Here is a 23,387-nt window from a genome sequence, read left to right on the forward strand (position 1 = left end):
GTATCGAGCTTTGATAGCTCGAAACGTTGCAGAGGCAAAGATTGTTCGTGGGATAGCTCCGATTTCTATATACAATAGAAGTATTAAAAACACAGAATCGGATAAGTTCGAAATCGATATTAATCCTGCCTCGTTGACCATTGTTTTAACTGAAAAGGAAGATTTTTAACGGTTTGTAAAATCGTTAGCGTGCAATTTAAACGAAAAATCGCACGTACTTTGATAAATTCAGGTAGAAGGTAGACCACTTTCCATTTTCGACGTTACAACGGCTGGTATATAACTTGAAAATTCACAAACGCTAAGTTTAATGGACTGGAATCATACGCGAACATCAAACTATTTGCGAGCAGGAAACGTCGGATACGGGTGATCAGCCAGTAATTGATTATTTTGTCGATAATGACAACGGAATATGAAGGGCTATTAAAGCGATCCTTTAACGTACAAGGAACACGCGAAATTCCCCGGGATAGCAGGAAGGTTCGAGATAGTTGACAAGGTCGCTCTGAATAACGATCGAATAACGACACATTAAGTAAAACCATCATTTTCAAGACGACAAATCTCTTCATTTTTCAAGGGCCGTGAAAGGTTAAAAAGGCCATGAAACTCGCTACACAATGGATGGATCAATTTCTCGGCTCGCTTTGCACCATTGAACTAGTTATCAGTGAAATTTTACAAGTCACAAGTCACCAGGACTAATAAACTCTCTCTTGTAGCGGTAACAATTTTCGTAACGTAAGAAACGGTTCGACCGTGTAAATAAATTTAAGAAACTACACGCCGTATGATTATTCTACGTGATGTAAAATTGCAAAGTTGTCAAACGCAAGTCTACAATCTACTACTTGTGACTTGTCAATTTATTAATATTCCTAGTCGGTAAATTATTATGCAAGAAGACCTCGAATCAAACGTGCACCACCGGATGTTTGCGCGCAGCAACGCAGACAGACGTTTTTCAAACTGTTCGTCTTCCAGTATTTAATACTAAAATCTCGATATACAAGTTCACTGATTGTTCCAAGTTCCATACGGAATACAAAATATATAGAAAACGATCTGGTCTCGGTTACAATGAAAAATAGAGCAATCAATCGATACGTTCCTAATTGAATCGTTGACACGGTCGATGAAATTGTTCGTCCGTTTAAGAACTTAAACATTATGGCACCGTGTCAGGTAGAGCGATTAGAGCCCAGCGTCGTCCTTGAGACAAAGACGTCGAAGGTTGTCCCGATTGGTTCAGTGAGAGCCCCGCGCGACGAATAAAAAGGACGGCGATCAAGATCTCGCTAATAAATTAGCGAAATCTTCGACGAACTTTTCGTCAGTGAGGGTTCTTCATCATCTTCAAAGGATCGCGCATGTAACGGGCGAAAACTTCCTTCTTAAACGTCTCGAAGTGCTTCCTGTTGGCACTGTTCTGTCGTTCGCGCCAAGCTGGTCTGGTCTTTCTTGTCTGTAGACCCCAGTGACCCGTGAATACCGGAGAGAGAACCTTGAATTGGTATCCGGCCACGTACATCTCGTATACCTAGTCAGAAAAGAGAAATCATTCTTTAAAGGTAACAAGTTTGTGACATTTTGTCGTCGTCGTTGATATTGATAGAGCTTCGGAGAATAAGTTTCGGGAACTTTTCCTGGAGATTCGAAACTTATCGAGTTCCAGAGTCTGAGCACTTATCATAGAAAAGTCTGACGAATATAATATGCGTGTGAAATTTCGATTATTGGTGAAATTTTATTAACGCTGTAGCGAGATACTAATTAACGCTATTATACACTTGGTAAAAAATTAGTATTTAGCAAGCGCGTTAAACAAACAAATAGATGCTAAAGAAAGCTCCTCTAAATATTGAGATTTATTAAAGCAATGGATAACTGACGATTGAATGTATCTTTTTCAATGAAAATCTTGTAACTCTTGCGTACTTGATGGCAACAAATTTTTTAAATGTTTCATATAATACATGTGATATATTCAAACAATGTCGCTGTAAGTTTTCAAGTATCTTTGTGGGTCACTGTCGTAAAACATTTTCTTAAGCGTCCTTGTGAAAGAAATATTCCAACATTTTACAAGCACATCAGGGATGGAGTGATATCGAATACAAACGTGATTTGTATCCAAGTACCTCACTTTTTTACAATGTCGCAAATTTAAACAGAATTTCATTTACAAGTAGCGAACGTATGATATCGAAATTTGTAAGTTGTTGAAGTAATTACTTCAAAAGAAACTCTACATCTTTACTTTTGTATATCCATGACCTGGACACCACTGTTACGAAGAGAATAGAATTTTGTTAGAATTTAATCTTGAAGTTAAGATTAATAATCTGTGGAAGACACAATGTTTGCGTTGAAATAATATTTGGTGATGTTTATTAAACGGAACTACAGAACCTGATGTATATAAGCGAGTGATATAATTAACAACGTATGCAAGGATTGTTAATTGTTGGCCAGTTACTCTCAGACTATACGTAGGTAGTGATCCATGATCCCTTAAATACTATTGAGCCCCACTCTCTATACAGTAACGAGTATGACCTGTGTAAGTGTCCTGTTCAAATGCCTGTGTGGATGTCTGTGTAAGGGTATTTATGCCTATGCGTGAAATATCGTTGTATTCCAACAAATTTAGTTTTTTTTTTATTTTTATTGTGGTTTTTTTACAATTTGTCCTGATGGACATTTGGTAAAGCGTTATATCTTATTGGTGAGAAAAAAAATAAAATAAAATAAAAATACATAGCATGTGGGTGGCTGCCCCCAGCGGGGTGCCAACTTCGTGTTTTCTAAGTTATATCTTTTATGTCAACAAATTTAGTAAAACAAAAAAAATATTCTAAATAAGGAGAGATCCATATTATTGTGCCCTTGAATATAAATTATGTTTTGGGTTACAAGGTCTAAAAACAAAGGAGCTACAAGTAGATTTCTATTGCTGTTGCTTGTATCCTTAAGCTAGAGCTACAAGGTCAATTTTTTTGGTAATATCCTTTGCTATAAATATATGAACGTCCTCCCTATCGCTTCTATTGTATTGTAACACTATAAGAGCGAGCATCTGGATCAGCATATATTATACTTATACCTTTATTTATTTCGATATATTTTTCTACTACAAATTCATCCATTCGTTCTTCTATCAGTCAACCTCGACATAAGTGATAGCGAAGATTGATAGATTGATAGTGAAGACCACAGGGCTCATTTAGAATTGTCACATGGGATATCTTGTTACACACCTCCGAAATCCAATTTTAGGATCGTATAGTTTAAGATAAAGTAGAAGAAACATATTCCGCGTAAATATATTGAAACATATACAATAGAAGCGTGTATGCAAGCATGCGAAAGAAAACAAATTCGATCGGTTTGCTGGACCGAAATTCGAATTTACATTTTTCGTTTATTCAAAGACTATTCATGACAATCGGGTTATCCAGACGGTCGATAGTTAGATTTACGGTTAGCCGAATATTTTAGACGACACAAAAGTAAAAATAAGTATCGTGGACAAAAAGGCCTAAAAATATCGGGTAAACCATAAACATTGTCGCGAGCCAAGGTGCCGACAGGCCTATCAATGTGTCACGTAAAATAAAAAAGAGAAATCGAAGACGAAGAATAAAAGATAGAAATAAAGAAATAAAACGAGAAAATTTATTTCTATTTATTTCTTAGCACTTTTTTTTCGTGGAGGAAATCCGCACGGACACCCGCCGCTTCTAGGGGGAAGAGCGGCGTGGTAGTGTCGGACTTCAACCGACTAAAACCTCCACGATGACCGTCCCTTTTGCGATCGAGGGGCTCCCGGGAACCGCTGAGGAACACACCGGGCCCCCGCGCAAAAAAAAAGCCAACACCACACGGAGTTCCCAAGCGGTCACCCATCTAAGTACTATCCGTGCCCGGCGATGCTTAACTTTCGTGATCGGACGAGAACGAGTGCACCCATCGCGGTATGAGCGTTGGCTGCAACTTTATAAGATTGAGACTCTTATAACTTGACTTTCGGCGGAATCCGATTTTTTTTTTTTGTCGTTTCTCAATATCCCCACTATACCTTTGGGATATTGAGGGTTCATTAGGCACCTCGCTTCGGCGACATACATTGTCGCCGAGTGCCGCCACATCTTTATTTCCTTTATTCCTTTATTATTCAACGATTCCAATCGAAAACCTTAAGATCCCTAATAGACGCACCTTGGTACGTCAGCAACGAAACGATACATCACGACCTCGAGATACCCACAGTCAAAAAAGAATTATCCAAATTCAGCAATAGACACAGCACAAGAGTTAACAACCACCAAAACCCTCTAATTACTCAACTACTCGACACGTCGGAACAGATCCGCAGGCTAAAAAGACGTTACACCTTAGATCTAAGCACTAGATTCAAATAGAATCAAACATACTATAAACACCTATTTATCATGTCATAGTACCACGTCAGATAAATTTACTTAAAATTCTCTAACGAGAATTGATTGTAAAATAAACGCAAATTAAAAAAAAAATCTTTATTTCCGTCATCAGCCCATCGGTTTCGAAGCGCGGCCTGGTCTCTGATGTGGATTGAGATGTGGTTGATGTTACAAACGTGTCGTCGGTTCTTCAATTGAAGAGTTTCGTAGAAAAGAGGCCTATGTGACTTTGGCCACGAGCGAAATTAACGGATTGTCACGTAAAATAATAATGAATTTAAGGAGAAAAGAAACTTTTATTTTTCTCTTTTATTTACAATACACTTCCGAGCTCTAGACATGACCGTTCAAGACTATTTGACTGCTCTACTGCTCTTACTGAGGAAAACTCGGTGTGGGTGTTCCCTTTGGAATTCAGAACGCGGATTCGTTGTCCACACTTTTTGGTGGAAAAGTGAGGGTAATGATCCGCGATGCCCATTGGTAAATGAATTAGGTAGTAAAGACAAGGAGAGCTAGATATGGCTCGTGGGCATCCTTGTTCATGGGAAAACTCTTATCTTGCCAGACACCCGCTTTCTCCGTATTAGGTAAGAGCGTGCAACAAACATAAACCGAAAATGTTTACGTGAAGGAAACTGAACAGATTCGGTTTATGTCGTCTTCCTAGGCCTGTTGCGAGTTAATAGAACAATAGATAGGTCTTGGCGTCCGGACTACGGGGAATCTCGCAAGGACCGTCACATCTGGCGTGCCACATGGTAAAAAAAGGAAAATTGATTCGTGACAGGATCGCCGATGATCTCCGCGCGTCGCGGTTCAAACGAAACGATTCTTTCACGAATAGGGTGAAGAAAATAGAACTTCGTATGCGACAATGTGATTTGCAATAAATGCATATAATCAAATGCATATATTCATTGTAATTAACATTGATCTAATGTTTGTTACACTTTATATGTCACTGCTGATAGGAGATAGATTTATAAATAATTGCTTACACTAACTGTCCATATATCCAAAATATATATATGTCGGGTTGGCGTTAGGGGCGTTTAATGAGTCTTCACCAGTGTTGTTCATGGTTGTCGCACAGATGTTTATTACACAAATATGGCTGATACGAGATTGACAAGCGGACGCGGTAACTGGACGCTAATGACAATGGCCCTAGGTTCGATATAGCGAATCCACGGTCCACGGGATAACGAATATACTTTGCTTCAAAGTCTAAGTCGGAATCGGCTTACTACTCGTGATACAAGGATCGCTTGATTGACTCTTAGCTAATCAGATTGCCAGAAAGGAATGACTTTCCGTCGCGACGACGCTGCAGAGGAAAACTATGATGGGGTGTGCCTAAGGGCACGAGATCATCGGATTCGTCAAAGAAAGCCTCCATTCGGAGGGTGAGGGAAATAGACGCTGCTGTTAATTGGTCAATTTCTATGTTGGCGGTTAGAAAAGGATGCTAGCCGCCCTAGAGAGAGAGTTCCTAGCAGGCAACGTCGTACGTGACCAAATCAGGCTTTCCCATAACTTCCCGCAATAGGTGACAGATTTACAGGCTGATAGAATAAAGACTGTTTGTCAATCTGAAGGACTTTAGTTAACTAAGTCCTAAGATTTGTAACGGTTCCTCAGGCTATCTGAACATAAACTGTAAACGATGCATCGGCATCTGGCGATCATCTGGCCCAAAGAATGGGGTCTGTGTGTGGCGAGCTGCGGGGCTGTTGGAATGTCTTATTGTCAAGTGTCTGTACTGCCAATTCTTTAAAGGAAAGCTATGTTACTTTATATCTCTGTTAGGTGGAACGTTCATCCCGTGACCGTGGCTACGCTCGGCGACCGGTTGTCGCCTCGAGCCTAAACTCATTGTCTCAAGTTTCGAATGACTGTGTCTGGGTTATTTCGTAAATGCTACAGTATTGAGGCTTTTCCAAATAATTCCAACGGGGGGGGGGGGGGCCTCGGTGTCCTTTCATCTCCGACATATATATATATATATAACAAAATCACCAATATCAATAGCGCGTCAAATATCTAAACGTTCCATAAATTCACTACTCTTAACCTGGAACGTAAAATAAACGTTATCAAGATATTTATCAGAAACAATTCGTTGCGCTTCGTGGTCTCGCGCGCTTTTAACTTCTTCGTGAAATTGAAAAAGTAGTTTTACGCCTGCTGCATATACCATACACAAGAGAAATACTATAGAAACGTAGCTACACAATGACTGGCTAAAGCTAAAATTACATTGCCCCATAGTTTCTTCCGCTTAGTGCGTTTCCTAAGTTTTTTGCATTGTAGCGTGGAAATCACGGCGAAAGTTTGAGAAAATGTGCCGTAGATATCGCTCGAACAGTGACATTCCCACGGGAAACACGGTGTTTCCGACATTACAGCAACAGGAATAGTAAGGAGGAAGAGAACACGGCTGGCAATCTCGCCCCCGGTCCGCCAACTGAGACAGGTCAGACAGACCTAACAGACGGGATCCGGCATTTCTCTTCTCCAGTATAGATGCGTCTTCGTGAATAATCATACGTAACAATGGAGAGTCATACGTGACAGCTGCACGTAAAGCTAGTAGACACGTTGTGATTATCAAGACGGAAATGATATTGTAGCTGTTTCGACGTTTGATTCGTAATTGTACGAAAGTTATAGCTGTACCGAGCAATACGAAATTGTGCTATTCTAATACATACACGAAGTAATTTTCAATAACGAAACATACATATGTGAATCTATCGATCGGTGTAGGTCTTAAGGTAATAACTTCTTCGTCTAGCAAGATTGGTCAGATTTTTTTTTTTTTTTTTTTGAGATATGTTTCGAAAATTATTGTGATCGTAAACATACGTAACAGAGTTAAGAGTGCGTTCAAAATTATAGATAATACTGCAAGTATAAAACGGTCGATCATAACGGTACACCGATCAACGGAAAATTCGAGATTAATTTCTCGCAAAATAGCAATTGGAAACTGTTGAGGTTATCGCCACTTCTAAGAAAACATAAAAGATATAACTTAGAAAACACGAAGTTGGCACCCCGCTGGGGGTAGCCACCCACATGCTATATTTATTTTTATTTTATTTTTTTTTTTATTACCAATGAGATATAACACTTTACCAAATGTCCTTCAGGACAAATTGTAAAAACCAAAATAAACTATAAAAAAAAACTTCTAAGAAAACTCTACATCTGATCTTCAGTTTTCTCAAGCGCTGAGGTCATCGATAGCGCATAGACAAAAGAATGCGTCGATGACAGACCATAAGCGGTACACGTGCGACGTTGCTTTCGGGGGTTCTTTTAGTCTCGGGGTAACATTGCTGGCGTGAGGATCTGGACCAGCTTACATTGTATTCCACACTTTGTACTTTAATATTCACGATATATATACTTACAATACCTTACAATTTACCCACGCGTTTCTTTAATTCCACATACACCGAATAACCTTAACAGAAACGAAGAACAGAAATTGAAAAACCTGCCACAAGCATGTTTATTGCGTATATTTATCGCGTTAGTTGTGTTTATTAATAGTTATAACATAGTTTACAATAAATGGTAAAAACAATGTTATTCGATTATTCGAACAGAGTATTATTATGATCAGTTCAGATATAATCTGTATTCTATAGCAATAAATTTAGTTTGTAACTAACAATAAGTTGAAAATCTAGGTCGTAATCATACTCAAACTAACGATACAAACGGTATCGTTTTACATCTTCCAGTTCTAATCTGTTTCGTCCAAGAAAACAATTAACAACAGACCTTTCTTATATCACACTGTAAAGTGCATTGTTCAACGGTATTTTTAAAAAGTATTTTTAAAAAGTTAAAAATTAATAATTCATAATTACAAAATGTTGCAAAAGTTGCATAAGAAGAAGGTGAAGAAGAGTATCGTTCTATGCAAATAGTTCTTCAAAACAGATTTTAACGAATCGCGAAGGAGATAATGAAAAGAAGACGGCTCCAGAAGGATGATATAATGAGATTCATTAGACCGCACACGACGTGGGTATGGTCGTAATTAATGTAGAGAAATGCAGGATCCGCGCAGCGGAAACGCGCCAATAACGCCTCCGACGACGTCCAAAGTAATTGATAGACGGCGTCTAATCTTCAGTTCACTGTTTCGGAGACAACCAGTGAATAATTATATGTACGCAGCGGCAGGATGACATAGTGCTATGGTTTTCGAAATGAGAATTGTATTAATCACGTCAACTTTGATCGTAAGAGCAGAGAGACATCGTCGAAACGTCATCGTCCGATCAACCAAATGTAACTTCATCGACGCATCCATGCAAATTTAACGCGTTAACAAATTTTACTACGAATAACTGATAACGATTTATACACCAAATATTAACGTAATTATAGAATATAGGTAACAATTGAGAGATATATAAACTATGAGAATTAATTAATTTAAATAGAGAGATTTAAATAAAATTAAATATCTTTCGATTAATTAATTTTAGGAAGTCTACTTTTTTTATTGCTTCAACTTCCAGAAAATTTGAAAGATAAATTCTTGGAAAATTCTGGAATATTTATCGATATTATATATTTATTCGTTATTATATTTCCGTTACGTTAAATATTTGGAAATTTCAATAAAAGTAGAACTTCCGAGATAAGGAATTCAAGAGCGAAATTCTTCTTAGATCTTCGATAGCCCAATTTGCCTTCAAAGAATTAATAAATCATCTAAAATTAAATTTAAAAAACTAAGTCAAATCGTACATTTAAACTAAATCTGATTCCTAGATTAAAACGATGTGTTCACTTAACGAAGTTTAGTAAATTATCGGTAGAATTTCTAGGTACATTATGAACTTTAATCAGAGAAGTCTGATGACTAGAGGTCATAAGAACAGCATGAGACTGGAAATATTAATGGCGTACAATGGTCAAGGTGAATTATGTCCGAACCTCGGCCTTGGTGTAGGCACTTGCTTCGTTGATTAGTAAAACTGAATTACCCGCATAATGAGCATTACACACGATTATTCGTCTTAATTAGTCAGTGGACGAGAATTAATTCCCTTTACAGCATTCCCGCGGGACACATTCTTGCGGCCACGGTGTAAAACATTTCTGGCTCTTGCAACACAAGCTACTCATGGGGCACCTGTTTGTCCCGAGTTTCGAGAGAACACAGATTGCATTAAACAACATAACGAGTTGACGTATCTTCCTAATTACCGAGACTGGACACTTTGCTTTGATCGAAGAATCCCATTTCCGCGTCACCAGAGTCTGAAATAATTCCACACTGACATGACACGGCGAGGAAAGTTTCGAGTTGATCTAGTAGTAACGAGTTAACAGCACAATTCGCTTCTTTTACGTTGAACATTTAGAAAAAAAATGACATACGCAAAACGCTAATCTACAAATATTACACGTAAAATAACAAATCAATTACTATTTATGTATTGATCGTTTCATAATTTGACGACGCGTCAGATCTTTCTTTCAAAACAATCAATATATGCAAAAGTATAATTGGACAAAGCGGAGAAAGCAAATATCGTACAGAATTGATACATTAAAGTATAATTTATCGATAGATAACTAATAAATGACGCTGTTAACTATTATTTGCAAGGCCAAATTAAAACGTATTAGAAATTTTCGCGTTTAATATTATTTATATGTGTATATTCTATTGATGGAGAAAAAAAGAAAGAAAGGCAAGGTAGAGATATAAAAATTATATAAAAAAGGAAAATGAAGCTCACAAATAAAGTTCGTTCATTCAGACCAATTAGAATGTCCAAAATAGCATAAAAATATTATACAAACATGGTATTTTTTAGAATGTTAAAAATATATCATTTCACGAACTATTTACTACGAATCTCGAATCTTTATTTAAACGATAAATATTTACATTTATCAATAACCTAACTCGGAACATGCACGATTCACAAAAGAATTTTTCTTCCTTTCTACAAACAAACAAATTATTCATTCCTAGCCGCTCGCGTAACGTAACCAACAAAGCTTTGAATATTCGAAATTGCGGTTAGAACAAGCCACTAAAACTTTTGAAAAGCAAACGGAATTATTCAAGGAATTCAACACATACTTCCACCCGCGTGTGCTTTATGTGGCAGTATATTCAAACGATATTCAGCCACTGTATTAATGTAAATTTACACAATTTCCGTAGCTGGTAATCGTTCTTTCGCACGGCCACTAAGGGCATACTCCATTCGGTTTTGCTTGTTCCTCTCCGGATCTCTGCATTACGAAGAGGAATACAGAATGCCGAAACGGTTTGTGTTCTCGCACTAATCATTAACCTTCGCGCACACACACGAGCACACGTGTTCACGGAATACCGAATATCCTGATTATTTACAAGTATTTGCGCGTATACTAGTTGGCTGTGTGCACGAGATGCGCGTAACATTATCAAGCGGAACACGGCGAAATTATTTCTAGTCTAAAGGGAAAGGATGCGGATGACGAAACGAAGGAAATTCCCCGTTGTTACGCTTTTGCTCCCAAGTATTAAGAATTTGCAGAGCAAGTGCAGCCGATGCGTCTAATTTTCAAGAAATTACAGCGGATGATGAAGGTAGTTAAGAAGGAAAAATTAAAGAGAAAGGAAACGAAAACGAAAGCTATAATCTGTCTATTATATTTTCTTTATTATACTTGGAAATCTCTGTATCTAGTTTCAGTATACACCTTTTATTTTTTTTTTTTTTTTTTTTTTTTTTTTCGTGAAGGAAACCTTCATAGGCGCCCCGCGCCCTCCGGGGAGAGGGCGCCGAGTAGTGCCGGATTCGTACCGGTTAAAACCTCCACGGTGATCATCCCGACGTTCGGTAGAGGTGCACCGGGTTCTCTTGCGAATTATAACCGGGGGAGTTTCAGTATACACTGCATCTCATAGGTACGAAACTAAAAATTTCACTTCTTAATACAGATCCGATATTCCAGCTTTAAAGTCTCAGGACATTTACTATAATTGCTGTAACATTAGAAAAGGCTATCGATGGACTGTGTTATAAACAATCATTTAACTTAATGCTTTATACGATAAAGGAAATTTGCGCTATTAATGTATCGATACTTCTAGTAAAAAATGCGTACAATTTAAAATTTATAATCTGCGCCAAATATACAAAAAAATAGAAAAAATAGAAGTCAAAATCTCATTAGATTAGAAAGTGAAGCCGCATGATACTGAGCTACCCTTAAACAAATTTGCTTTTATCGTCTCCCGAGTTCAATATCTGAATAATAAGATATTTTGTTATGCTGATTCTATAACTATGAAACTAGAATAAACTTCCACCTCTCTTCTATCCAGGGAATATAGTCTTCCTCTTTCTGGAGAAAAGCATAATAAATTATTTCTCGATATCTATAGATCTCGGGTACGGTATACTTGGTTCCGTATCGTATTAACCACAACATATAAGAATCGAAAATCTTTAAGTGGTTTTATAGTTATGAAACACGCCGTAGTTTATATTCTAAATTATCGAAGAAGGAAAGCGGTGCTGCTAAAGTTCAACAGGTTTATAACGTGCGACTCTTCCTGGCCAAGCTTGAAACTCAATCTTCAAAGAACCATAAAGTATAAATATAAAAGTACAGAGAGCAACAGAGTTTTACTTTTAAAAAATCGTAACCTTGGAGTATAAATTGAAATGTTTTACGACTACTTCCATCAATTTTATATGAAAACCATTAAAGCAACGTTATTTAAATTTAAGCCTCGAAATATCTATCATTTGAAACGATCGATTATCAATAATCTATATCCAACCTGAACGATGCCCCGCTTTAAAAGATAATATAAAAAACAGATTTTATAAAAAAAAAAATTAAAAGCAAGACTTTCTAAGATAACGATCTTCAAAGAAACAATCTTAGGTTTATGGCTTGTTAGATTATCGTTGACAAGAAATCGCAATTTTATTGCACTCGTGTCTGTCGCAGATGAAATATAAAGGAAATAGGATCGAACGTGGGTTGTTTTACATCGCGTGTGCCTTGGGGAAATGTGTTTGGGTTAATTTCACGGTTCAGCATCGACGGAGCCCACTATTTCCACCGCGGTCCATTACGATCATGACATACCACGCTACCACTCAACACACTTTATTCGATTCCTGTGTTCCTAGAATTCGGATGACTAAATTTAACGAGGGGATAAAGACATTATCCGCGGTTAGAGGATTATGTTTCTGTCGGTTTACAAGTTCCTTTAAACGAAGACAAAAATAACGACATCCACGATAACAGCATATGATCGTTTCACGTTGCAAACTTTGAAAATGGATTTTTGATGTGATAAAAAGAAAAAATACGTAGCAACATGTCGGGCGTACTACTCGAAAAAAATCTAAGTATCGTTTACTTTCAATCAGACGTAAAGTTCAATATCCCCCATCTTCTGTACCGTATTGCAAAAAGATATCCCATAATCCGACCTCACAGAAACCTCGTCTCATCTCATCTCTTCTCATAAGCCACGCAAGCCCACGTAATAATTCAAATCCAAGCTAGAAATTTGTAACATGTGCCTGAAAAACTTGCGTTTAACTGTGGCAAAGTTCCATTTGGTTGATCTACGACCATGTACTCAAGCTGAAGCAGAAAATGTATTTTTTTTTTTTTTTCGAAATGGCACGACCCTCGCTCGTCAGAGTTTCCCGTATGAATACGTTCGTACGAAGGCCACGCATTAGGGCCACGCGTGACGATGCATTCGTAGGACCTGGGAAGTTTGGTAAACAGCGACGCATAATTTTTCAACGGGATAGCAGAACGGCGAGGGTGAAAACTACGGGACTAAAACCGGCGAGTGAAACTGGCGAGTGAAACCGGCGAGTAAATCTGGTAATTGAGTTTTATGCGATCGCACGTCGGTATAAATCCTGGCGAATAAGGCGGCTCCCTGTAACGTGTCTACACTTATCTTACATTTCCCACCGACATCAACGAACTTGGAGGCGGAAGGTGTGCCGATGAATAAAACCACCACAGGCAGAAGAGCGGACTGCGAAACCCCTGCATTTCGTCCGGTTCGACGCGATGGATGGGCTTAGATCTCTGCGTGTGATTTTAATGCGAGGATTTCTGTCGGTAAACTCTGTTAAGGAGATATAAGCGACTATTCTTGATGGAATCGAGTAATTGCAAAAGAGGATAAATTGATCCATTATGGTTCGACGTGAATGTATAATTAATGTGGATGAATGTGATGGAAGAATTTGACGGAGAAATATAATTGAGGTTCCGTTGTGTTTATTAAGAACGTACACCAAAGCTTTGCGCGAGTATTTTATTACTTGACAAGTTTTTCATCTTTCGGTTCTTTAATTAGTAGATGTTGAATTACATTAAAAAAATTCTTCTAAACCGATATGCTGTTGCCGCGAGCGTAGAAAATATCAAATTGCCAATTATTAATTCATTCTTAATTTTTACATTTTGATCAAATTAAGACACCGTTGATACAAATCGAGTAAAGTGTGTGGACACTTACAAACCATATTGTATATCGAAATGATTAAATATAATAAAATACACGAAACGGTCGTTGTGATAAACTCTTCGATACATGAATTCATTACTGTCATTATCGCGGCCGTGTATAATTAGAACAGATCTCGCACTCGGTAATACGTAGGAAATACGACAGTGACGAATATGTTCAGGATGGAAGCAATTATTATTTATCAACAATAATTTATATCGAAGTTAATAAACATCGTACGATGACGATAACGATGACAATGACAATAAGCTATTTTTCGTGACGAAACTAATTGCGAACAGGAGCATTCGGATCTATCGAACACGATGGTTAAAGCATCTAGTACGTTCACTGAACGACAATAATCGAATATCCATCAGAGTTAGCATCTGTATAATATACGCGCGTTATTCATACACGAAAGGAGCGTATTGAAATCAATTTTTTCCCCTAATAAAACTTGCTAATAACGAGATCCATTGCGTACGATTACTATCATAGTCAATCCATAATTATCAAGCACAATAAATCTTTCGTTAAATACGTCGGCCTCTGATAATTAGTGTAGTATCGGGGAATATACTGCTTAATAATTATATGAATGATTAAATGATGGTTTATTTACAAAGAATGGATTGATACAGGTGTTGATTAGACAGGAAACGACAGTTATTTAACATGAAGTAATGCTGATTTTGTTATATATATATATATTGGATATATGGACAATTAGTGTAAGCAATTATTTATAAATCTATCTTCTCTCAGCAGTGACATATAAAGTATAACAAAAGTTAGATCAATATTAATTACAATGAATTGGAACTCTTACAAATTATAGATAACTGATTTTTTAATACTTTACATCAATAAGAAGTTTCAAAGTTGTGGGTCTCTTCTGATCATAGTCCATTCTTTTCTAACATCTCTCCATAATTCCTTATTTAAAACATGTTTTAACGAAACGATGTATTGTAGTATCGGGAATAATACTAATAATAAATTATGGTTTATTTGAGAATATATGATTGATACAGACGTTGATTAGACAAGAAACGATAGTTATTTAACATGAACTAATCGCAACAACGTACTATACTTTAGACAACTCAATAATTAATTTGCGACTCTCGTCACAACGGATCCAACGCTCTCTCTCTCTCTCTCTCTCTCTCTCTCTCTCTCTCTCTCTCTCTCTCTCTCTCACGTGGACCATACTCCCTCGACAACGCAAGCAACTCGCACTCCCTGACTTCTCGATTCACACTCTCTGACTTCTCCACTGACACTGACTGTGAATTTGTCTCTCTGCCTTAGCATCCCTTTTGTCCCTTTGTCTCAGTCTCACCACGCACGCATTACGCAACCGCTCGTGACCAGAATCACGTTGGCCTTTTTTCCACGAAACTCTTCAACTAAAGGACCCCCGACACATCGATGGGCCTGTCGACACCTCGGCTCGCCACGATTTTTATGGTTTACCCGATATTTTTAGACCTTTTTGTCCACGATACTACACCAGTATCGATCGTTCGATTTCCATCGAGAACTTTCATGAAACTTCAATTTTCACGAGCATCTTTCTCATTCGCGTCTGTTCTTCGCTCTAAAATACTTGGATCATCTGTATCGATGTATCTGAAGATACTCGTGCACGGTTCATCGTCGACGGTAACGTCTTTATCGGAATCGAGTTAATTACAACATATCGATAGCAGCCGGCATTCAACTGGCAATTTTATCCGACTAATAAGCAGGAAACAGAAAAGAGAGGAAAGGGATATCGTGGAGAAGTGGATGCATAAGAGCGAACAAAATACCTCGCCTCGCTTTTAGAAACAACGAATCAACCTGATAAACTTTTAATATAGTTTTGGTAGTTAATTTTTTTTGACAAAATTTCATTCGCCAGGAAAGAAAGAAAAAGAGAGAGAAACGGTGAGAGAGAAAGAGAAAGGGAGGGATTCCCTCGACCCGTAGAAATAACTTCGTGCTTCGTTCACTTTCAATGAACTCGAATCGTCGAATCGTGCCATTGAAGCCGAGTTGCTTCCTGATTGAGGACTCGCGCCAACGTAATCGCTCAATCGACGAGCACGAGCGAACCAAACGAGGCCGACCAGCATCTTCCTTTCCTTCGAATCGCGCTACCTGCACGCGGCCTGACCGTACCACGGACACGCTCGCGTGTCTCGCCACTCACGGCTATGGAATTCCGCGCTGTCCAATCAATTTCATAGCCGATCGAAAGTCAATCTTCGAAATGAACGTCGAAAGATCAATATTGAAACGAGTCGCTTCGAAATTCATTGAGACGACGAGACGTTTGGTGCGAGAGTGCAATATTTTGAAAAGCATAGCTCACGAGCTGTTCCTTCGCGTGTGCATTCGATCGTATTGTTGGGACAAGAGTCGCGAGTAAAATGTTCCGTTGTTGGATTTTCATTTTTCATAAAGATGAATCGATAACACAGACTTTGAGTGAGAAATACCGATTGAAAACTCGATGCATAATTCACAACGCAATCTTTGTTTGTTGTGTAAATTTCCGAGATCAAAGATTGGCAAATGCAATGCAAAAATTGACTCTGAAGATTTCTTCATCTTCGTGTTATTTAATAGTTAAAAGAATGTGTTTGAAAATCACATAATTTAAAAGAAACAGAACGAGCTGTTCGGTTCGAAGATACGAACCTTTAGCAGTAGATGACAAATTCATGAAATTTTGCGAAAATACTAATGGCATATCTAATATGGAAAATGTGATAATTAATACTTGTAAAATCGATATCTTTCGATTTAATATTTTTGATGTAAATATTTTTCAAGAAAACTCCATAACCAAACGTAGTAAAAAGACAATTTAATTCGTGCGTGATTGGTTGACAAAGTATTGGATATTTAATCGCTTTCATATGAAGAACAAAAGATGTGACATATATTTCTCGCCTGTGGTCTTGAAATGTGTTAGCTTTTGACGACTTAAAGTATTATTTAATGTGAAATATTTGATCAAATATTTGTTTAATTTGTACATATTGTTGAACCGGCATTCCACTGAACCGGAATAAACAAAAACGTTACTCCATTTATTCATTGAAACGATTTCTATTAAAAGACTCTATTAAAAGACTACCATCGATCGTATTCACGAGCCACCTAATTGTCTAACCCAAAATACAACGAGTCTCGTGTCGGATCACCGACCCCGAAAAGTCGATTCGATTTTATCTCGGCGTTCGTACGCGAAGCGCCGGAAACGTGTTGCTCTGGTCGGAGGCGGCGAAACAACGTGCGTGCCGAGCGAAAAGGTGAAAAAAAGCTGGTATGCAATGCGTTCGGCGACGGATGGAAACAGGATAGGTGCAGCAAAACAGGCAGGAGGGAAAAGGACAAAACGGGGCAAACCGAGGAGCACGAAGGTCGAGGAAAACTGGTTGCTCGGCGAAAAAATAGCGCTACAGGATTGTATCGGATCACGAAGGTGAGAGACGAACAGGCGGGCGGCTGTGGGTTCAAGTACAACGAAATACAAGAGGGTAGGAAAAGCGAACGATATCCATTCTCATTCCTCCGTAGGGAGTGGATGTTGTGCGAACGAACCGCAGAGAAGACGCGAATACCAATGTACGGGGCACGTAGTTCTCGGCACGAAGAGCGTGTTACGCTTGCAACCGTACACCAGCTTACATTCGCGCCTGTGTACGCCTGTTTCGCGCCGGTGTTACCACGTTACGTAGCCATGTAGATTTATACCCGTTTTATTGCCGTCGCTGCGGCATACTTGCTTTTACGAATACGGCGAACTACAGTCGCCGTCCGGATTTTCGCCGCGCGATGGAATTTCGTTATTTCCACCGAGGCAAGCCCGAACGGCACCATTCCGTGAACGTCGACGTTGTTGGAAAAACTTCGATACTTTATCCCATTGGTACGACGCATCACGCGTGTCTACATGCATTTTCACGCCTTCTCTCGTATCGTTAGGTTTTGCGGTTTAGTTTATCACCGTTGATCGGTAATAACGTCGCCTTACGAGAATACCTACGCGTCTTAAAGGTAAAAGAAGGATGTTGTAAAAGAAAGCTTACGACAGAAAAGTAATTTAAAGACATTTTTTATTTAGAATTCGGAGTAAAATTATTGTAGAAGGGAAATCGCGTGGAAATCACTGTGGAGTAATGGTGCTAGAAAGTGGAAGATTTATCGGTCGAGATACTACTGCTACGCTGTCTGACCTATGCGACCTTATTCTACTGCCATACGAGGCACGAGAGATATAGAAGTTTTGTTCGAGTCCCGAATTTTTTTTTGTGATGCATTGAGCGTAACGTAGAACACGTAGAACGTGTCATTCATAGTCTCTAGCAGCACTTTGCGTACGTGTGAGTATGTGTATGTGTGTGTGGTACCGGCACAATACGGATAGGTAAGGTACTTTTCCATTTTGATGTAATATACCAATGTTTTCAGGAAAAAGCTGAGGTGCGGTGGTGTTGTTTGTTGTAGTCTCCTTAGTTAGTGCGCTAGCCTGTATTGTTGTCAAATTCGTGCGCTAATGTCTTTTTTTTTTTTTTTTTTATTTTATTTTGGTTTTCACAATTTGTCCTGAAGGACATTTGGTAAAGTGTTATATCTCATTGGTAAATAATAAAAATAAAATAAATATAGCATGTGGGTGGCTACCCCCAGCGGGGTGCCAGCTTCGTGTTTTCTAAGTTATATCTTTTATGAAGTTAGTGTCGAGTGGTATTTTGCTGTCGAATGCCGCCATAAAGCATACAAATGATATTTTAATATGCAGCTCGATCGTGCGCAGTAAATCTCACCCCAATAATAAACAAACCATTATGTACAGGTTAAAAATGGTTAAACATGAAATTTACCAATTTTTACAACAAAAATGGCCTATACTCTAACTTTCGAATGAAGTGTTTTTCCATCAGATTCTACTTTTCGCTATCATAGTAGCAAATTTTTGTAGCCATATGAAAGTACCACTCAATGCTCCGAAACTTATTATTCTCGAAACTAATAAATTAGTATTTAAATGGTATAAATAATAAGTAGGATAGCGTGTCATTTAAAATCCAATCAAAGTTTCCAAACTATTCGAGGAGATTGGGAGAGTCTCCAGTCGACCTAAGCTTAACAAATTATTGGATGCTCGTTCTAAAACATCAACGAGCGACGAAAGTGTTGTTTGGAACGCGAATTAGCTCGTTTCCGGACACTAAAACGTAAACAACGTCCGTACTCGATATACAAGCGTTCGGCGAGAAACGTATCAAGTTTAAATTGAATAATGCTTGTACTGTAAAATGGGCCTCCATAGCGCGATAACGCCTACAACGATAATACGTAATTCGATTAATATCCTTGGCGCGTGGGAGTTGCTCATACTTCCGAACTACCGCGTGTGTCTCTGGTGCACTCGATCACTTTCCTCCCGATATTCCTCCGATTCTCGTTAATCGTCATTCTGTCCATGACGACGGTTGTGTGAATATAAATTCATATTATATTATCATTTCATCACGTTTTATAATCGCGCGGTTCGTGCACGAATTTATACATTTTCGAATTTCCTTGACATCGAAAAAGTAAAATCGCAGAAATTAATTACGCGTTTTATATCTTAGATCTTTTACGTTCGATGCTACATATACGCATAATATTAATAACATTCTACTATATACAACAACGTTATACTTTAGCAAGTTGTTGATTAATTAAAGGACCAATGTATTTATCGTTGATAAGAACTGATTTCGAGTCTTAATATGTTATGCTTTGCTTGCAACATTATTCAAGCGCTATCGAAACACTGTTCGAAGAAATAGATCTCTGCTTTTATTAAGTAACGAGCAAATAATTTTTCTCGCCGGCCAAAAACAAATTTGATCGTGAAAGAATTAGAACCGTCGAACGAAGGAGTTACAAAATTCTATTTAATATTCGATGACTATTTGGTCGAGTTGCAGCTGCATAATTGAAGTTCGATGTCTTAATAATTTGTTACGCTAGTACGACATTATCGACTAAAGAAAAATACATAGAATAGAATAGAATAAGAGCAGCATGAGGAATACATACCTGAGTGTTTCTGGTATATCCGTAACCCATAAACCTCTCGTCATGAGCCGGGACAATATCCTTTGCCACGTAAAATGGTTCGTAAAGGAATTCGAAGTTCGTCACATCGTGACTGATGTACACCTTGCCAGTTTTTACGTTGCCGAAGTTTTTATGATTCGCAGATGTATCTAGTATCCACCTAAACGAACAAGAGTATGCACGTTATAAATATATAAAATTATTCGTTATTTAGGAAGAGAGTAACAAAAGACGTAAAAATTAATAAAAATATTAGCAAGATTAACGCCGATATATAGTCCTTTTCGTAGCTCTGTCTGATCGCGAAAAAACTTTCAACGTTTGAAAAAAATCTTTTGCATAAAATTTGAAACAAAAAATTACGCATACCGATAACAATTCCTTTATACTTTCTTCGAACGTAAAGTTTTGCAAACTTTTGAACAGTAGAAAAAATTAATAGATAAAATTGCAAACGATTGAAAGACTTAAAAGACAAATGATTGAAAAGTACTGACCTTGTAAAATTGGTGGCAAACTGATTATGGATGAAGACCTTTTGATGGAAAGGCCTGGCCAGTCCCTTTCTCGCTAGCCTAACCAATTCCGTTTTGTTTTGTGGAAATCTGACGCGCGAGTCCAGCTCGTACGTCGGTATCACGTAGGCGCACTTATCACAGGTATCAGTCCTCAGAAATTCGTCCAGAGCGCCGGTCAAATTAAAGCTCGGCACGATATCTACGTCCGTCAAGAACACGTAATCTGACTGGCAATTTTTCCTCGCCAGGTTCCTCATATGGTTCTGGGGATAGACGTTTCGTATCCGCCAGTTTGTCTGCTCGTTGGAAATCCCGTTCATCAACTCGTTCAGTGTTCCCTCTGGTTTGGCACAATCTACCACCTCTGGCAGCTCGAATTCTCGCGGCTGCCTCTTCGGCGGTCTAACCCTTGGCACAGCCAAGGAAAAAGCGACTCTTTCCCGTATCGGTTCGTAACACTTCCTAAGGTAAATCAGGTACTTCTGAAGAACCTCGAACTCTTCGTCACCAGCTGCGTACAAAGCCACCGACATCGGCCCCGTCCAATGATGAGCCGCCTGAACGACCGAATGCAGCTTCTCGACCGAGCTCTGTGTGGCCAGGCAAACACGATACGCCTGTGATAACTCGACGAAACTAGATCCAACGAGAACGTGGTCGAACGTTCGAAACATTCTACGAGCGTCCCATCTGCCGAGCTTTATGTTCAATTTTAAACCATTCGCGTCAGCTGGCAACGGTTGGTAATCTTGTGTAACGCAGTCCGACTGCTGTTGCTCCTGCTGCTCTTTGATTAAGGTAGCGAGGTTCCATTCGCTTACAGCGTTTGATTCCAAATCCCTGGGTACTTCGTCCGGGATGCAGGTTTCCGACTGCAGCAACAGGAAAGTCAATAGCATATTTGAGAGAGCCAGGACAACCACGCTGGTCAGACTGAGGTTCCATGGTCGACATCCCAACTGCATATGAAAGTCAGAAAGTTCGCTAGTTTAATAAACCGTCGATTACCTTGACGTAATGGTGATCAAAGAATATGCGAAAATGAAGCAATTAACGCGATCCCGTTCCCTGCAAACTATTGGTTCCCGGACGAATAGATTTTTTATCGAAATGTTATTTTCTATGTTGCTCAAATAAGGTACACTGGCTACAAAAGGTATCTAGACGTATTCTCATTTTCCGATGAAACATTTGTTTTTTTCAGATTCTACATCTCGCTTCCTTACTCTAAAATTTGTGTATTCGCACGGGCAAACTACCAAACGATACGAAATTCAATATATGTACTTGAACCTAACCAATTAGTACGTAAATGTCGGAAAAACGATTTTCTCGATCGAACACTTTTTATTGTAAGCTTTTACGTATAAAATATTGTATTTATATGCGACAAGAGAACGAAAATACGCATATTCTCAGCAATAGGAAGTGCAAAGAGAAAATAAAGAAAGTGTATCGTTTATATCATACGGAACTTAAAGGTCGAGCGAAATATGAGCTGCGATTATGACTTTCGAAGTTTGTTCACCAGAGTTCCCAAGCAAAAATCGTGCCACAGCTATTTCACTGCAAAACACTGAATAAACAAGTTTTACGATAAGGAACGAAGTCTTTGGCAACGGTATATTGGGTCTGTCTAAAACAGAGTCAGCTTGCCTGTTTTATCGTCCTAATTACCACGTCGTCGGTTTCTTGTTACTACCAGCAGAAATGCAAGAATAAAATATCAAACGTTCGTGAACTGGGAGACTTCAAAATCTAACTCAACGTCACTGCATTTTATCTTCCTTGCAATTATCAAACTTCTCTTCCCCCAGTTATAATTTTTACTAATAATTTTGTACTCCTAACAAATATGATATATGCTAGATATGTATATGCTGCATGATATATAACTAATTATAATCAAATATATCTATTAACATTAAAAGCATATATATATAAATTATTAAAAATTCGATGAACAAGAGATAGATAAATAGTAAATACGATGTAATTGAAAGAACGTAAAACGTATGGAATAAATGAAATATATTTATATCAATTTGCTTCATGAAATATATTTAACTTTAAATTTAAGCGCTCGCAGCAATAAAAATATCGTGTCTGAAAAGATGACTGATGAAACGTGGAATGACTTTTATAAAATCGTGTTTCAGAGGATAAAAACAATAAAACAGAACGTTCCTACGTAACCTACAGGGATTGCAAGGTTTAATGAAGTTCTACTACGCAAATAGTATCTTTCTCTTCCATGATAAGACTTCATTAAACGTTCCTCGTCTCAAAGGATTCTATTTCCGCTACCGTGCATAAAATAAAAAGCAACTTAAACAATTATTTTGCGCAAATTTTATAAACACCACTCGATCCGATCTGTTTAAAAAAAGATAAGAAAGTACTATTGGAAACAAAATAAATTATTTACAAATTTCATGTTATTATTACCATTCCCCTAACATTATACTTTCGTTTCATTTTACAATTCTTTCACTTCATCTTCTCTATACAAGAAACTAAAGTCCCGCTGTATTACACTTCGCAATATGAAAATACAATATCTTTCCGCCAATTGATAAATAAAAATTCTATCTTCATTTTAATTATACACATTTATAGCATCGTTAAATGCTCTTTCAACGATGTTCTGACGTTAAATCTGTCCGCGAACTACGAAATTACTTCACTCTGGAAGAATACTCTTCCTAGAAAGAGTTTGCAACCGCATAAATACCTTAGAAATATGTAGGAGTCGTACAG

At 38.1% G+C, this 23,387-nt stretch overlaps 1 protein-coding gene and 1 non-coding gene across 2 annotated transcripts in view; both read right to left on the reverse strand.

Annotated features, from left to right (window-relative positions):
- Window positions 1–649: 649 nt before the first annotated feature.
- LOC132911516 (beta-1,4-glucuronyltransferase 1) overlaps window positions 650–23,387 on the reverse strand; it is a 37,303-nt gene continuing 14,565 nt past the window's right edge. Inside the window, exons 2-4 of the mRNA XM_060968219.1 lie at window positions 20,607–21,586; window positions 20,089–20,269; window positions 650–1,543 (exon numbers count right to left, since the gene is read on the reverse strand). Of these exons, the coding sequence (XP_060824202.1) occupies window positions 1,337–1,543; window positions 20,089–20,269; window positions 20,607–21,586 (1,368 nt within the window). The 3' untranslated portion in view covers window positions 650–1,336. The remainder of the gene's footprint in view (window positions 1,544–20,088; window positions 20,270–20,606; window positions 21,587–23,387) is intronic.
- LOC132916136 (5S ribosomal RNA) lies at window positions 3,876–3,994 on the reverse strand. The gene has a single exon (XR_009660019.1). It is a non-coding gene; the product is annotated as a 5S ribosomal RNA (ribosomal RNA).

Source organism: Bombus pascuorum, chromosome 1 (genome assembly GCF_905332965.1).
Source record: "Bombus pascuorum chromosome 1, iyBomPasc1.1, whole genome shotgun sequence".
Lineage (NCBI taxonomy): Eukaryota > Metazoa > Arthropoda > Insecta > Hymenoptera > Apidae > Bombus > Bombus pascuorum.